Source organism: Miniopterus schreibersii (genome assembly GCF_964146895.1).
Source record: "Miniopterus schreibersii genome assembly, chromosome: 21".
In the NCBI taxonomy this organism is placed as follows: Eukaryota; Metazoa; Chordata; class Mammalia; order Chiroptera; family Miniopteridae; genus Miniopterus; species Miniopterus schreibersii.
The window spans coordinates 12,378,652-12,396,170 of record NC_138123.1 but is presented as its reverse complement, the minus strand read 5'-3'; the positions used below and the strand labels follow the sequence as shown (position 1 = coordinate 12,396,170).

At 43.1% G+C, this 17,519-nt stretch overlaps 1 protein-coding gene across 2 annotated transcripts; it reads right to left on the bottom strand.

Moving 5' to 3' along the window:
• Window positions 1-5,030: 5,030 nt before the first annotated feature.
• Window positions 5,031-17,420, bottom strand: ARV1 (ARV1 homolog, fatty acid homeostasis modulator). Of its 2 annotated transcripts, XM_081123726.1 has the most exons (6): window positions 17,160-17,412; window positions 11,211-11,330; window positions 9,365-9,518; window positions 7,465-7,689; window positions 6,559-6,704; window positions 5,031-5,930 (listed from the first exon to the last, which is right to left on the bottom strand). In XM_081123726.1, the coding sequence occupies exons 1-5, from the start codon at window positions 17,376-17,378 to the stop codon at window positions 6,562-6,564; spliced, it is 861 nt and encodes a 286-aa protein (XP_080979852.1). In that variant the 5' UTR covers window positions 17,379-17,412; the 3' UTR covers window positions 5,031-5,930; window positions 6,559-6,561. The 2 variants fall into 2 exon arrangements, with proteins under 2 accessions (XP_080979852.1, XP_080979853.1); XM_081123727.1 differs by having other exon boundaries at window positions 5,031-6,704; window positions 17,160-17,420.
• Window positions 17,421-17,519: the final 99 nt, after the last annotated feature.

The following is a 17,519-nucleotide window of genomic DNA, read 5'->3' as shown; positions in this document are numbered from 1 at the left end:
TGGGTCCTCTATGGGGCTGGTCCCCATCTGCCTTTCTGGCAGATACTAGGGAAGACAAGTTCAACTTAATACCCCTGAAGTCACACCCCATGTGGCTTCTCTCAACCAGTTTCTGTTGGACACGCACTAATGTCTGTCTCACTGATCAAGAACCTACGCAGGCTCAGGCACTCAGACCGAAGCATTTCACTGTGCTGACCCTCAACTGCAAGAGGCCCAGCTGAAGGCCTGGAAGTCGACTTCCCCTCCCCTCCCCTCCCCTCCCCTCCCCTCCCCTCCCCTCCCCTCCCCTCCCCTCCCCTCCCCTCCCCTCCCCCCCCTGCTGCTGAAGAAAGGCAGGAAGCACAGCCCACAGGGCGGGAGGCACCCAGCACAGATATGCACCTGCATATGCGGTTATTTACTTTAAATGGGTTCATGGGATTTATATATCACCTTTGTTCCACAAGCTATTTAAAGTTGCTTTGTAAAAATTCACACAGCACAATAAGATGCAGGGTTTTTTTTGTTTTGTTTTTCTTTTTAAAGTGGGTTTAGAAATCAGCACAAATGGGACACAGAGGGCAGGACAGATAAGAGGAAGCCAGGTGTAAAATCAGCACGAAGCACCTGCTGTGAGAAAGACAAGTCCTGTTTGCTTGCAGAACATACGTGAGGCAGATTCTGACCTTGAAGTCAAATGAAGGCCAAAGATAGACTGTCTAGAGCAGATGTTTGCCTTGCTGTTTCCTGCCCAGGTGTTCCCAGCAAGGTGACTTCTGGAAAGCACGGGAAGATTTAGAACAGCATTCTGTAAATGTTGCAAGGGAATCTTTTTCTTTTTTTAAAAAATTTTCCCCCAAGGATATTTTTTCCATTGCTTTTCAGAGAGAGCAGAAGGGGGAGAGAGAGAGAAACATCTATGTGAGAGAGAGACATCAATTGGTTGCCTCCTGCTTGTGCACCAACCGAGGCCAGGAATTGAGCCTGCAACCGAGGTACATGACCTTGGTTGGAATTGAACCCGGGACCCTTCACTCCGTGGGCCGACTAACTACTGAGCCAAACCTGCTCAGGCACAAGGGAATCTTAAGTTATATGGAATCCACTCCCAGCCAGTGCAGGAATCTCCATCATGTACATGAGTCACGTAGCTTCTACTCCAACAGCCTGAGAACAGAAGGCTGTGCTGTGAGGTTCCTTTCAGAGAGCTCTTTGCAGTGCCCTGGAGTCAGCCTCCCTGTGACTTCTCGCAGGAGAGTCCTGCTCCCACTTGGGAGGGTGTCTGTCTGTGTGTGTGGCAGGGGGTGGGCGTTGCTATTAACCAAATGGTTTTGTGGTAGGATGAAAAATGCCCACCCCCCAAGATATCTTGGCCAAAGATAATAATCTCTGGAACTTGTTAATGTTACCTTATTTGGGGAAAAAAGGCTTTTACAGATGTGATCGAACTAAGGATCTTAAGATCACCAGATTATTCTGGATTATCCAGGTGGTCCTAAATGCCATCACAAATGTCCTTATAAGAGAGAGAGAGGCAGACTGGACACACACACAGAGGAGGAGGCACTGGGAAGATAGAGATGGGTGTGGCCACAAGCCTAGGAATGGCAGCAGCCACCACAAGCTGCAAGAAGCAAGGAATGGATTCACCTTGGGCCTCCAAAGGACGTGTGGCCCTGCTGACACCTTGGTTTTGGCCCAGTGAAGCTGACTCTGGACTTCTTGCCTCCAGAATTGGGAGAGAGTAAATTTGTCTTAAACCACCAAGCATGTGATCATTTGTTACAGCATCCACAGGAAACTAATACAGATTTCTAGGCACCTTTATGTTCTTGCCCCCTTAGCTATTTACGTGTCATGATGGGCCTTCATCATTCAATCTGCTGGCTGAGTACACTGTGGTGTGCTAACCCCTCAACATACGGAACTCAGGATACACGTCCTGATGGGCTCTCAGAGTCAACGTTAGGCAACAGGCACCTTCTAGGATTATAATGAGGATTAAATGAGTTAATAATTATGAAGCCCTTAAAATAGGGCCTGGAACAAAGTGATAGTGTATATAAATATTTGTTAAATAGGAATAAATAGAATCCTGCTTTGGGTACTGACGGTCTTGCTGTTGTGATGCTTTTCCTCTGCTGGCTCGTCAAGGTCCAGAGAACATTTTAGTCTTGGGTTAAGCATATTTCCCTTTAGATTGTGTTCCCAGGTTCATAACGGAAGGATATGGTTAGGTGTGCTAGGTATCAAAATGGTACAACACAACCTTAAAGGATCACAGCTGTTCCACTGGGAAAGAATTAAATAAATTGTTCATGTTCTACAGCTTCGTCCCTTGAGACCAAGAACTAATATTTAAACCTGGTTTTAGTCATTTGAGTTCCCTATTTATTTAAAACTCTATTGTTCTTTATTCCTAATTGTATTTGAAGAACAGTAAATTATCTCCTTTCTTAACAAGGGAAAATAGATGCAGGGATCCCCCGTTAGACTAGGAGTGCAGACTAACATAGACCCAGGGACCCCCCATTAGAACAGGAGTGCAGACTAACATAGACCCAGGGACCCCCCTTAGAACAGGAGGGCAGACCAACATAGACCCAGGGGTTCCCCATTAGACCAGGAGTGAAGACCAACATAGACCCAGGGACCCCCCTTAGAACAGGAGGGCAGACTAACATAGACCCAGGGACCCCCCTTAGAACAGGAGGGCAGACTAACATAGACCCAGGGACCCCCCTTAGAACAGGAGGGCAGACTAACATAGACCCAGGGACCCCCCTTAGAACAGGAGGGCAGACTAACATAGACCCAGGGACCCCCCATTAGAACAGGAGTGCAGACTAATATAGACCCAGGGCCCCCCCTTAGAACAGGAGGGCAGACCAACATAGACCCAGGGGTTCCCCATTAGACCAGGAGTGAAGACCAACATAGACCCAGAAACCCCCCATTAGCACAGGAGTACAGACCAACATAGACCCAGGGATCTCCATTAGACCTGGAGTAGAGGCCAAGGTTTTAGTCCCAGTTCAGTCACTATATGCTTGTGTGACCTTGAGCAAATCTCTTAACCATTCCAAGCTTCAGTTGCTTTGTATGCGACTGTGATTTTAAAATGACTTTCTAGCCCCGGCCGTGTGGCCCGGTTGGTTGTACCGCTGTTCATACACCAAGAGGTGGCAGGTTTGTCCCTGGTCGGGGCCTGTACCTAGGCTCTGGGTTTGATCCCCAGTCGGGGCGCATACTGGAGGCACCCTGTTGATGTTTCTCTCACATCAATTTTTCTCCCCCTTCCTCTCTCTGAAATCAATAAAAAATACTTTAAGCATTTCAGTCATTTTTTGTCTTGTAAATACCTAAAAATATTCTTTCTTTGGCTCATATATACACCATGATGTTTTCCTCCAGATTTAGCTCAAAGGGCTTCAAATGCTCTGGCAGAAAATCTTTTAACAAAAGACCACTTGTCCATTTCTCATGGGCCTGTTAATGTCTATACAGGGCTCCCCCAGACTGAGTGCTTCTGGTTCTTGATATGTTGAAAACTCAGGAGCCACCAGTGGGCTCTGTCAGTGCAGCCACTGTGTGACCAAAGACTGTGATGGCTGAGTGCACGCGATTTTCAGTAAAAATAGGATATCTAAGAGGGATTTAATTTATATCTTCAAGTGGATTTTCCCATAAATACCTTTTTTACTGTTATTAGACCACATCTCAATTTGTGGGGGGAGGGTGGCTTGGAAAACAGACATCATTCTGAGCACAAGCACCACCACTACCTTATAAGTTGCCAGTGTAACAGCAATTCTGCTCTCCGAACAAGCTCTTTTAAAAAGTCAGGGCAAAACTTAATAATTATAAAATGCAGGTGGTGGATATATGTGTTTTCACTGTACAATTCTTTGAACTTCTTTGTATCTTTGAAATTTTTCATAAACTGTTGAGAATGTAGGGCCCCTGACAGAACAGAAAGAAAAGAAACTGCCTGGGCAGGCAGTGGGAGAATTGGTCACTTCCTCCAAGTGGTCCTATTGGCCATCTGAAGGCAGCCTCTCTGCCTTCTTCCTGGTCTTACTCTCTTTCTCACTCCAAGGAGTGATGGAATAAATAATAAGCTGAACAGAGTCTACGATCAGAGCTGGACCAGATGAGCTTCCTCCAGCACACATCCCACAACCCTGAGCTAACGATGCTCATGGACACTCACTGCCACCAAGGAAAGGGGCATCTAATGCTTGATTAAAAAAGAAAGAATAACAAATACCTTTATGGTGATCAAGAGACTGGGGATGTATGGAGTATGCACTTATAAATGGGTGATGTGTTTCTCTTCATTATGAGTTAAAGATCAAAGATTTGAAAGTTATGACCAGAGTACTACATCTTCTGCCATTTTTCCTACTCCCTGTTTTCACTTGACCTTTCCTTCTGGTTGAACGCCTTTGAACCACTTCTCCCTCCACCCTGACATCTACAGGCTCCATCTGGTGGTCAACATCCCATGGCTGCTGTGATGGTGCCCCAACTGGTCTTGTTTTCACCTGGGACTCTTCTCTTTAACTACCTGCTGGTTTCATTGTCCTCGGGATACAACACGACTCACGAGGCCCCTCATACTCTGACCTTCACGTGAGTTCCTATATCATGTGAAAACCCCCACTGCCCGCACTAGCGTGTTGTGCTGTATACTTGCAGTTCTGTGCACACACGCCACACACTCTCCGCCCTCTAAGGACTCTCCGTGTACCGCTTTTCTACCGGGGATACTGTGAGGTTCCTTTCCTTTCCTCTCCTCTTGGAAGACCTTCTCGACTTCTAAGACTGTGTATCTCCCTAGGGCCCTATACTTATAGTTTAGAGCAGTTATCACACTGTACTGTAATTAGCGACTAATATTTCCAAATCCATCACTACTCAGAGGGCCATGTGTCACTCACCACTGTATCCCAGTGTCTGACACACTCATAGTAGGTGCTCAGTAGTATCTGTTTAATGAATAAATAATGAGTGAAAGAACAAATGAGTGAAACAGGGAGAGAGAAAAGGGGAAAGGTAATATTTATTTAATAACAGCTTCATTGAGATATGATCCACTCTTGTAAAGAGTACAATTCCGTTGTTTTTAGTTAGTTATTTCTCGATCAGCCATTCTGAAAGGTAACTTCCATTACAGGGGAAGATACTGAATTGAAAATTGAAAAAAGCTTGCCCTGGCTAGAGTGACTCAGTGGTTAGAGTGTCAGCCTGTGTACCGAAGGGTAGGGGGTTCGATTCCCAGTCAAGGGCACGTCCTGGGATGCAGGTTCAATCTCCGCCCTGGTCAGGGCTTGTGAGGGAGGCAACCAATCAATGTCTCTCCCCCTCACCTCACCTCCCTTCTACTCTCTCTAAAAAGCAATGGAAAAAATATCCTCAGGTGAAGATTAAAAAAAAATTGACAAAAGCTCAGTTTATCCTGACTTTATTATGAGAAAAGTGTTTCTATTGTTATAAGAATACAAAGTATTATTTTAAATATATTATTTAAAGCCAGTAACTTAACATTAAATGAAAAGATATAAGCATGACATAGGAATGAAACATATTTTTATATGTGGATCACGAATGCATGTTCCTCTCTTCATTTAATGCTTACCTGAAGTGGTCTACAAGTACCAATCTTCACTCGCTGCGTGTCAGTCCCTGCAGCAATGCCCTGTGTTTGTGTGAGGTTCCTGTGTATGTCTGTGTCTGTGTGTGGTTTAGTTGTTTCCTATACGTGGGGGTGAGACAATGAGGGGTGGTAGGGTTGGGTTTTCAAATGCCATAACCATCGATTTCTTAGTCAGGAATTATTTAAATCTTTACTTTATTTCACTCAACAGAAATGAGGAGTTTGGTTGTACTTATTTCTTCTTGTTTCCAGATGGAGCTGGTCAGGCCACAAATAGTGAAGACTAAAACTGTGGAAAATAGAGGAAGAGTTTGGAGCAGCACCTTCTGCTAAATCAAACCAACAAACACTATGAGGGCAGGCCCTGTGCCATGGGAGACATGGAGTCTTCAGCCATGGTTTCTCTTGGCACCAAACTTTAACCAGTCTGGGGGAGCCAGGCACAAACACACGGGCTTTTAATATAAGACATGAACAAATATAAAACATGAGCCAACATAACGGAGGTTGCAGGTGTGGTTAAGAGAGGCAAGGTAGTCAGGAGTAGAAATTAGAGGTCACAGGACTAGATGTGAAAATGGCAGCAAAAGGCAGGGATGGTGGAAGGAGAAAGGGGGGAAAGCATAAAAGAAGTTGTCAATGGGACAGACTTCAGAGTCTGAGATCCTAGCAGGAGTGAGTTGGATGGAGGTGTGAGAGAAGTTGTGAGAACAGGGCTCTCGACACAAGAAAAACACAGATGTGGATGTCACTGAGGATGGCAAAAGTGAAGGATGCTGTGACACATGTACTAATGTCCCAGAGGCAATCAAGGGCCAGGGGGCGGTTCTGGAAGGGGCCTACTTATTTACAATGACACCTGTCCAGTTTGAGAAGGACACCTGTCTGAGTGCATGAACACTGAGGTGCTTTTGTACCTCTCAGAAGTCTTGAGACTTATAGGTGTCACAGTCACTGCCAATGTCCCACTCCATCGTCCTGAAGAAGTAGACCATGGTGCTCTCTGTCAGCAGACCACACACGACGGCCAGGAAGGAGAGCTTGCGGCTGATGTTTAGCGTCACTGGAGAAGAAAAGGCAACTGCTAAGCTCCTCAGAGTTTAATTACATGATATTGTCATTATTAAATGATATGTAAATTATGTGGTACGAATGGAATTGTTTATAAAGCTGCTTTTAGAAAATCTCTACTTCTTCTCTTTTGATCTATGCTGTTACCTTCTCCCACTTTCCCAGCTGCAAACCTTTTGAGAGAAGCAAAGCATCTGCTTAGAACAAAAACACTCCTGAAATTAAGACACAGATTCCCATTAATATTAAAAGGGAAAATAAAATAAGGTCATAAAAAATGGGTACTCTCAGTTTTACAGGTGACGAGATGATAAGCATTATGATAAAAAGTATCAGGTAATAGCTCATTTAAAACAGCACTCCTCACAGTGTGTGGGAAAAGGAAGACACACAGGGTGGCTCATCCCTCCCTTGGTGGAGCAGGAATTGTCCTGGCTTGACAGCTGCCCCACCATGTAAATTTGGACAAATCATTCATAAAGTAGAGGTAATAATGGCTGCCCGGCTTACCTCACGGGACAGAGACTGTGCATATGAAAACATTCTGAAAACCAAACAGCACCACGTGGTTCAACTGAACAAAGACTAAATACGTGCTGTGTACAAAGCACTATAGAAACGTTAGGCACTGTCATTATTCTATAAAGATCTCCAGTGTTTAACAGCTTATGCAAAAACTGTGATCTAGAAATAAGGCTATAAGCTTTTGTGAGTGTGGAAAGCTGAGAAGGCAGAATACAACACAAGCATACCTCTAATTGCCTGAAAATTTGATGTGAGGACAAACACTTTAATGAGTCGCAGGCACAGCGGTGTGTACTCATGCTCCCAAATGACAGCCGGGATCAGCAGGAGTTTCCCGTAGCTGGACAGCAGTAACGCTTTCAGCAGCAAGACGAAGTTGGGTTTCCTTCTCGTTGTGATGGATTGTTCTATCCACAGGAAAGTAAAAATGCCAACAAAAAAGGCAGCTTGTTCTGAGAAGGAAATGGGAAATGAAAATATGAATGTCCCTATCCAAATACACACACCATATCCCCATGAAAGCAAACGAACCACAACCCAAAATACAAGGTATCAGCTGGCTCCATTAAGAAAGAAAGGCTGTATCAAGGTCAAATTTTTCCCCTTCCTCCTCTTTATTTTTTGTTTTTTGTGTCAAATCCTGCTGGTCTAATTTCAGAAATATATCTCAACAATTCTTTCATGAAGTATTTCATCATCCCACTGAAGAAAAGGTAACTCCATCAGGAGGGTCATCATCGGTTTTCTGAAGTTCCTTCTGGGAAGTAAGATTCTGTTTGACCACTTAAGTGCAGGAGATTCCACGGGAGACTAAACCGAAGAACAGAGGGTTTTAAATCTGCAAGATGGGCCCCGACTCCTGAGAATTACATAGGAAGACACTTTCTTTGTTCATTCTTCCAACATTTATTGAGTGCCTATTACCTATAGGATTTTGAATGCTCTGTCACCTACATTAAAAACGTCCCTTACTGATTTTAACAAACTAGCGCAATTCCTTATCCTTCCAGAAAGCATTCATAGACAGAGTCCGTAAGGCAGTTTACCTTTAGAAATGTTAAGAGGCTTTGCTTTAAAGCTTAAAATTACATCAGGTTCTAGTTCTTGGCTTAGGTGGTGTGTTTAAGGATATATATATATATATATATATACTTTAATATATCTTTATTGATTTCAGAGAGAGACAGAAACATCAATGAGGAGAGAGTCATTGATCTGCCAGCCCCTGCACACCCCACACTGGGGATCGAGCCCACAACCTGCAACCCGGGCATGTGCCCTGACTGGGAATCGAACCCTGATCGCCTGGATCCTAGGTCGATGCTCAACCGCTGAGCCACGCCCGGCCGGGCCAAGGATATTTTTAATATTACTATGTACATTTGGGAATCCTCAGCATGTAGATGAATTTTAAAACCATGAGGCTGGATGAGTGGACCCAGGGAGGGAGGGCAGATAGAGAAGGGGACCAAAGAGGACACAGGGTCCAGAAACAGGACAGTGGAGTGGATTATAATGCTTCATAATAATCAAAGAATTTTAGGAGCAGAGAAGCATGGAAACCAGTAAGTAATAAAATAGTCACAGAAATGAACACAACACAATTCTGACCTGTCACAAATTCAAATTCTGCAGTAAAGCAATTCCTGAACTTAAGGAATTTCAGATAGTAGTCAATTTCCCTGTATGCAGTCAGATAAATAATAGGTTTTCCCTGTTAAATACATTGCATTAGTAGAATACATTGGATAATGCCTGGCAATTATCAATCTGTTTTAGTAAAGATGGGGCCTGGGTCATTTTCAAATTGGAAAATTAGAACTTAAATTTAAGGATTTATCAACAATATTATGTCTCAAAACATTTTATGAAACTCTTTAATCTGCTAATATCCATCAGATGGAAAAAGACAATTTAATCTGATGGTATTTCCATACCACAGGTGTGGTAACAAATAAAAAAGTAAGAAAGCAGGTAATTTAGACAAACTCACTCAGCAGGTTAGTGGTAGAGCTGAAAACTAAGCCTCAAGTCCTATGTTAACTAGCTCCTCTTACCATGCGCCTTATTTTTAATAACAGAAGCAAGCACTAGCTAACTAAGAACAGAAAGCATGGCTTGTCCTACCTAGAGAAGCAATTGCAAACATCCTATAGAAATCCCACTCCTTAGCATATCTGATAAAGTCGTCAGGATCGGTGTTCTGGCTTGAATCTTGCAGCTGCCACCACCTCAGGTAGGCTTCACAAAGCAAACAAAATATGCAGAGTTTCCCATGCATCTGGTAGTCAAAAAGACATTGCCAATTAGGTAGAGAAGCACTTAACTGTACTTAATTCCAAAGGTACAGACACAGTATGTGTTTGTGGTTTTGGAAAACGTCCGATCTAGTAGCTTTTCAAATTCCGAACTGCCCACTTAAGAGCATAATTGCATTCAATCTGTAAACCAGCGGGTCTTTCTTTCTTTCTTTTTTTAAACCAGTGGTTCTTAATTAGCAATGTCTTGATCATAATCACAAGGGGAGACTTTTCAAAATGCCAATGTCTAGGTCCCAATCCTGATTTGGAGTCTTTGGGAGTACATTCTAGATACGCATACTTTGAAACACTGAACTAGGGGATCTTGATGTGCACCCCTAGTTAAGAATCATGGCTTTAAACAGTAGTTCACCCTGCATCAAAATTTCAACAGTTGGCTTACAGACAGAATCAAGCACAGGCTTTATGTGCCTTGTGGGTAGGTGGAAATAGCAAAACAGAGATTTAATCTGAGGATTCCATGATACCGCCTAAGAAACCATTCGTCTGAAGGTGAATTTTAAAAAAATGCCCCTAGGCTGGATGAGTATAAATAGATTGGAAGACAGCAAGTAAAAGGTGCAAGTCAGCTGGGAATTTTAAAGGGTGTGAAGTTTGGTTTTGTCTTATCTGTTTCTCCTGTGGGTTGAACTTGATCAATACAAAGTGGAAACAGTGTGTGCAAACCCACTGCAGTCCTGGGACAGGCATCAGTGTGAGCTCCTGGCTGCACTGCAGCTTCGAAAGATAGATGCCTGCACCCCCGTCCCCAAAGATTCTGATTTAATTGGATTTGATTGAGGCTTTGACTTGGAAGGATTAAGCACAGTCCCCTCCCTCCCTTCCAGGTGACTCCATGTGCAGCAAAGTTTGAGGATCAATGCTCCAGTAATTTAAAAACTGCCCTGGTTATTTAACTTGGGGGGAGGGGAGAATAAATAAATTTCACTGTTACTGTCCATGTTAGCCCAAACTCAGGGTTGCCAGATTTAGCAAGTAAAAATACAGGACATCCAGTTAAATATGAGTTTCAGATAAACAAATAACTTTTTGTATATGTATGTCCCATGCAATATTTGGGATATATACTAAAAATTACTTGTTGTTTATCTGATTTTCAATTTTAATTGGGTGTTCTGTATTTTATGTCAGTCCAACCCAAACTATTGAAGAGTTCACAATCCAATACACTAAATGTGTATTTTGAAAAATCCAATTTATAAATGAGGGCTTTTCTGATTAAGTTCAATGTTGTTACTCACCTCATGCATTCCCCCAAGAGCAAAGTATAAAATGCAATAAGTTATATTTTTAAATATTTTGCTTTTAATGTTTGCTTATTTCTTACAGGTGTAATTCTCTCCCTACCTGATATATTTAATTTTATTTTGTTAAAAACAATTGACGTCTGTTTCAAAAAAGGTAACCCAGATTATGGTTTGTGAGTTTCCTACCAGTGACCACATTCTTAAATATTCACTAAACACTGTGTACTTTTTTAAAAAAAACTGATTATTTCTAGAAACTTCCACACATCATCAAGTAAAGAACCCACCCTCACTAGGATTTCTTTTAAATAAAATGTTCTCCAATTCTGTTCAAAATTATTCTTTTAAAATGTAAAAGTATCATCAAGCAAGATTAGAAATATAAAAAAAATTATCACAACTTACGTTTATTTTAGTATTGAAAAGAATATGCCTGTAGGCCTGGGCTTTGCATAAAATAGCATTAATCAAAATTATAACAGGATCATACTCGATATATTTGTCTACAGGTTTCTGGCAGGATTTCTGAAATAATGCAAAATAATATTAGAACAAGCAAATTCACACATTCTGAAATCTTAAAGGATTTCAAAATAACAGACTATTTTGGACTTGTAAACAATAAGGCCATAACAGCATTTACTTAAATAAACTTCCATCCAGATACAAACTGTTCATCTAATCAAGACAAGGTTTCAGAAATGACTAAATATAATCTCCTAGGCTAGAAATATTCATCTTTTAATTTCATATTTAAGAAGCTAAAAAGATACTTGATTTAAAGACTGATTTTAGCAGGAAAGTATCCCAGAAAATTCTACTTTCAATTTGTAGGAGTTGTTATAAATTTATAATATACTTTCACTGATAAATTGTTGCCTGTTGGACAGATGACCCCCAACTTCGTGGTTCTTGAAACATGATTTGGAAAAAAGGGTTCAGAAAAGTAACCCTTACCCCAGAGCTTCTGAGAGCTACAGGTGGAAGGATGTGGCACAGTGCCAACAATCCTGGGTTGCCTCCAAGAGAAGCCTTTTTTCCCAGTAACATTGAGGATATGTGTCTGCTCTAGTAGACACCCTGGAAAGTGCCGGCTGTGTGTAAGGAGCTGGGTTGTGCAGCCTGGTTCTAGGTTATCCAAATCAAGGCTCCCAGGGCTCTCAGCAATTCCTATTAAATGTGTTGTGTGTGGGGTTTTTTGGGACACGTGATTACATTGTTATCAAATCCCAACACCATTAGAACATATAAAATGTAGGTGTAGCCCTGGCCAGGAAGCTCAGCTGGTTAGAGTCATGCCCTGATACGCCAAGGTTATGGCTTCCATCCCCAGTCAGCTCAGGGCACATACAAGGAAAACAAATGAATATTTCTCTCTCAAATCAATCAATAAAAATTTTTTTAAATGTAGGTATATAGGAACAAACTCATTAGAAATGAACTTGAAACAGTATTAGTTACAAAATTTCATCAAAAATGGCTACAATTCAAACACAACATTTTGAAACTTTGAGAGATGAAAGATTAATAGAAATGATGGAAATGCAAACATAGTAGGATGGCGTTTTAATTACATCAAAGTGTAGAAAAAACATGACGTGCACTGAAGAGTATTAACCCTGTATTCCAGGTGTAAGGAAAGACCAGATTCACTTCCAACTTATAGTTGCCCCACATCATTCACATCACTACAAGATGTGAGCATGTTTTCCACCCACCGAGTGAACCAATGAAGGGAGATATGCCAGGACCTCAAATTTAAACCACCTAATAAAGTGGAGGCATGAGAGGTTACTAATTTTGCAGCTTTTTAGCTGAGCAAAGACTAAGCCAGTGTCTAAACAGAAGCCACAGCATCAGAAATTCTATATTCATGACAAAGAGCTGTTTTCTAGATCGCCTCCCTGTGCTACGTGGGGAACACTTCCTCCCTCATATGGATGAGATTGGATGACCAGAGATGCTACTTCTTTTAAAATGAAACCACTAACTGGTTAAGGGTCCTCTCTCTGGTCTTTACAAGTTCTCTAATACCCATCTTCAGACAGCACCTCAAGTCTAAGACAGGATTGGGATGGTTTTTAGGAGACAGGCAGAAACCAGCAGCAGGAGACACAGCAGCACAGTTATTCCTCTGGCAGTCACTTGTCTGACAAATGTCTCTGGAGTGGCCATTACATTCAAAACAACAGCTCTCCATCCTTAGCTGTTTCTGAGGACCAGGCACTTCCAAGGTGCTGCATAGTCACCTGGAGCCCCAAGTCTCTATCCTCAAGGACCTCGCAGCCTAGAAAGGAAGACAAACACGCCACTGTAAGTGCTACAGTGGAATGAGCACAGGCTGATATGACCCAAATAGAAGCGGCAGCTTCTGGTACCATGTGATACGCCACGCGCTATGCCCACCTTCCCTTAGAGCATAAACACCAAGAGTCCATTAGAGGCTGCTGGTGCCCTTCCTATCAGCTTAGGCCCATTTCTCCCTTGTCCTGACTCTATTATCTGCTTTTCCCTCGAGTGCTTCCTTTGCCTTGAATGTAAGGAGTAAAACCACACATACGGCAACAAACGAACGTAATAAAACATCCTATTGGGAGATAGCTAAATTCAGTAGATAAGTTTTTGGGTGGTTTTTTTTTTTCCCCCAAAATTGTTCTATTCCATATCATTTATTACTTAATAGACAAGCATCCTGAAAGAGCAATTTGTCCTTGAAGACCTCGCTGCAGCACAGGGACCATGTGCACCCTGGGAACTGCAACAGTGCCCTCTGACCTGTCTTAACATGGACACGACTTATGTTCTGCAGTTCCCTAACGAATCGCATCTCTTTCAGAATATCAATTGGCCAATTTTGTCACGAATGTTCCTGCTGCTTCCCATCATCTCTAGGGCTATCTCCATTCCCATTCATTCTCAAATCTGTTTAGTTTTAGCTCCACAGTAAACAAACACATCTTAAAGGTGGAACTCACTAGATTTTAAGCTCTTTGAGGGCAGGGCTGTGTCTTACTCATCTGTGCACCCAGCACCCAGAAGTGGCTGTTAAATGCTGCGCTGCTGAACAGAACCGACACTTATGGAATCTCACAGGAGCCCTGTTTTATTTTGTTATCATAATGAGTTTATCAAACATCTGAGCACTTAGTAGGCCAGGCACTGGAAGATATAAAAGTACTCTATCTTTAAGCATAATTATAATGAACTATGAAAAGCTGAAGCGGAGGGAATGGCTAAAAGCAAGAGACATGCTTCCATTGGATGGAGGAAAATTAGGGAAAAGAAAGGCAGGCTGGGAGGAATGGCAACGGAAAAACACGAAGTACAAAGGGAAGGGAGATCGGGATGACCACACTGCTGACTCCAGATACACAGGGAAGAGACCAAAGTATGTCTGAGTTACTAGTTGTAAGACCACCTAGAAACTTTGGGTGTTTTTTCACAACAAATAGCCTGATGTCTAAAAACTTTTTACTTTTTAATCTCAGGTTTGGAGAGACTGTTAAAAATTATATTATGTTATAATATTTAGAGTGTAGCAGCAACAAAATGATCTGTCCTGTGTGATGCTATTAGGTGTATTACTAAGCATTAGCATAGTAAGAATGCGGACATTACGCACACCCATTAGCGAATGACTGTGTACAGTACTGAACCCATAAGGTACGGTACCCCAGTCAACATTCCAAATATGACTCTCAAATCTATCTCTTGGGTGACAAAGTACAATGTGGGGGAAGTGAGGGAGGTTGTAGCCATTGACCTAAACAGCTATCCAATAGTTATCTTATCTTTCCATAAATCAAAGTATGGAGAAGCTGATAGTTAGGAAAGGGGTTTCATTGTTACCTTAATGCCAGCAATTAAGAAAGTAAAGGTTATTTTATATTATTAAACATTACTAACTAAAATGCATATACAGGCACTAGTTTTTCTTTGGACAAAAGGCTATATTCACTATTATGTGGTTGTCATCTTTCAGACGGACCATTTAATTGGACCAGTCCAAAGGTCATTAAGTTTAGACCACATATAACTTACTGCTCTCTCTCACACCAGGATGGCTAAGTACAGTATCATCTAAAAACCTAGAAATGGTTTATTCATTCAACAGGTATTTTTCAAGTACCTACTATGTATTAGGCACTGTCTTGGGTGATCCAGCTACATTAATGAACAAAATATGCAGTCTTTGGTTTGACCAAAGGAATGGCATTATCTAACTTATATTTTTAAAAAGTCAGTCTGGCTGCTGTGTGAAGAGACTGAAGAGGTACAAGGGTGACAGAGCGAGACCAGCTTAGAGTTATGACAATGGTCCCGACGAGGCGTGATGGTGGCTTGGACTATGAATGCAGCACAGAGGTGGTGAAGAGGTGGATTCTATCATTATTTGAAGGTAGAACAAACATGATTCACTAAGCAAATAAACAGGAATGTGAAGGAAAGAGAAAAATGAAGGATAACTCCAGATTTTTTTGCTCTTAAGAACTAAGTTCCCATTCACTGTGAGGGTTTGAGATAACTATTGAAATCCAAGGGGAGAGAAGTTGGATATCTGAGTCTGGAGTTCAAGAGAGAGGTTCAGGCTGAGTGTATCTCAATAATCTGGGGACTGTCAAATTTAGATGGTATTTAAGGTCACGAGCAAGAATGGGCTCTTCAAAGGAGTGTAAACAGAACAAGGCCCAAGAATGGGGCCTTGGGGTTAGGAAATAAGGGTGGTAAGACAGAACCAGAAAGGAGAGTGAGAGAAAATAGCCAGTGAGATAAGGAGAGAAAGAGAGGAGCATGGTGTCCTGGCAATTGCACAGGGGGGTTTCCAGGAGGAGGAAGCAATGAGGTCAAACCCTGCTGATAGTTAACTGAGAAGGGGCTGGCAAAGTGGAAGTCAGTGGTGACCTTAACGAGAATAGTTTCTTATGAAACGGTGGGTGGAATTTGAAAGTCTGAGGGAGGTTCAAGGGAAACCAGCAGAGGAGATAAAGACAGCAGGTACAGACATCTCTTAAATAATTTTTCTGTCAGCGGGGGAGGGAGGTGGGGAAGCAGGAGCGAGAGGAGGAAGTGGGGTCAAGAATTTAGTTTTTAAAGAAATAATGATACATACGTTGGTGGGCGTGATCCAGCAGGGAGCAGAAGGGCATGCCCTGCAGTAAATGGAGAGGATGGGACCCCGTGCGCAAGTGAAGGCACTGCCTTTAGACAGGGAGTCCCTCAGTTCAGACACAGGAACAGAGGGGAAGACGATATGAATAGCAAATTTAGTACTGGGTTTGTGTGTTTGCAAAGCTGGTGGTCGCTCTCTGTTTTCTTCGTGAAATGGGAGAGGATATACGGGAAACTTGAGGACAGAGGAGGTGTTTTTTGGATTGTTCAGAACACTGGGAAAGTGAATGGACCAGTGAAACACAAGGTGATGGTGAGACGGCATCGAGGGCCTACCTGAGGTGAGTGCTCAGGGCTGCATGGCACTTTCCCCCAGCACTGTGCAGCTGCAAGTGTGCAGATCACACAATACGTTGGGTTTAACCAGGGTTGAAATTTTTCCAAGCAAAGGAAGGCATCTGAGAGAGGAACGTAAACTGAGGGAGCATGAGCCCGAGTGATCATACTGGTTGACAATAAACAGATACAGTCACTCCTTGTCTACTCCCTTGTACATAACTACAGGCCATGTTTCTCTAATCGCCAGATCAGAAACAGGACAGGAACATACTGATTGGCTATCATGCGACAGGCTCTTTGCTAATGCCCTCGATTTTGTGACTTTTGAAACAGAAGCCCATTCTTTATAATCGGGCTATGAACGCCTTGAGAGCAGAATTATTACTCCCTCGTTTTCGGTTTTTGTATACCAACCCCTAGCACCGCGCTTTGTGCACAACACTGTACATTCGATAAGCACAATGCATGAAGCCTAAAATATATATATATATTTCAGGAGAATTAAAATGGGGTATGGAGTGTAAGAATGCTAACGCTTGTCTAGCAAGGGGAGAGTATCTAAAAATAAAGCAGCTTTAGCGTGAGCCCTATTGTCAACCGACTCAGATCTTTGCATTTCTCTGCACAACACCTACATCCGTCTGCGCCCAAGGATCCGTTCGCAGGGTAAGGGCTCCCCAGCAAACCCGACGGACACGGGAAAAGCAGCGCAGGGCCGCGGGTTCTCGCTACAGGTATACACACGAAGGCGGGACGGACGGGCAGGGGGGGCGGCTGACTGAACACTGTACCGGGAGGTCCTCAAACTCGATTTTTTTTTATCACCCGAAAAAGGTGGCGCAGATTGGTCCCCAAATCTCGCCAGGCCGTTTTGTTCCCAAGGACACCCCACACCTGACAACTCACGCAGATGGTTATCTTCAGCACGCCGTGGTTGTAGTCTCGGTACAGCTCCTTGGCCTCTTGGTTGCATTCGATACACCTGTACTGGCAGGAGGCCGAGGCGGCAGCAGCAGCAGCAGCAGCAGGAGTCGCTGACACCTCTTCGAGGCGGCCCTTGCCCGCTGTCATCCCGTCAGGACTCCCCTTGCCCGGCCGTAGCCCACCCCTCCCGCCGGTGCCCATTTCTAAGCAACCGAAGCCCAGAACTTCCGATTCAGTGGCCGCGGAAGACGTCAGACGCCAGACCGGAAAGTCTGCGCCGCGCGGTGCTTGCTGGAATTCGTAGTCCCGACACTTGAAAGGGGCCCCGAGGCTGGTCCAGCC

Coding starts and splice junctions, on each gene's coding strand:
- ARV1 (XM_081123727.1), bottom strand. CDS start 17,378: ATGGGCACCGGCGGGAGGGGTGGGCTACGGCCGGGCAAGGGGAGTCCT. Junction 7,690..9,364: donor GTTTGCAATTGCTTCTCTAG/GTAGGACAAGCC, acceptor TTTCCTTCTCAG/AACAAGCTGCCTTTTTTGTT. Junction 6,705..7,464: donor AAATTTTCAGGCAATTAGAG/GTATGCTTGTGT, acceptor TTTCTTCTCCAG/TGACGCTAAACATCAGCCGC.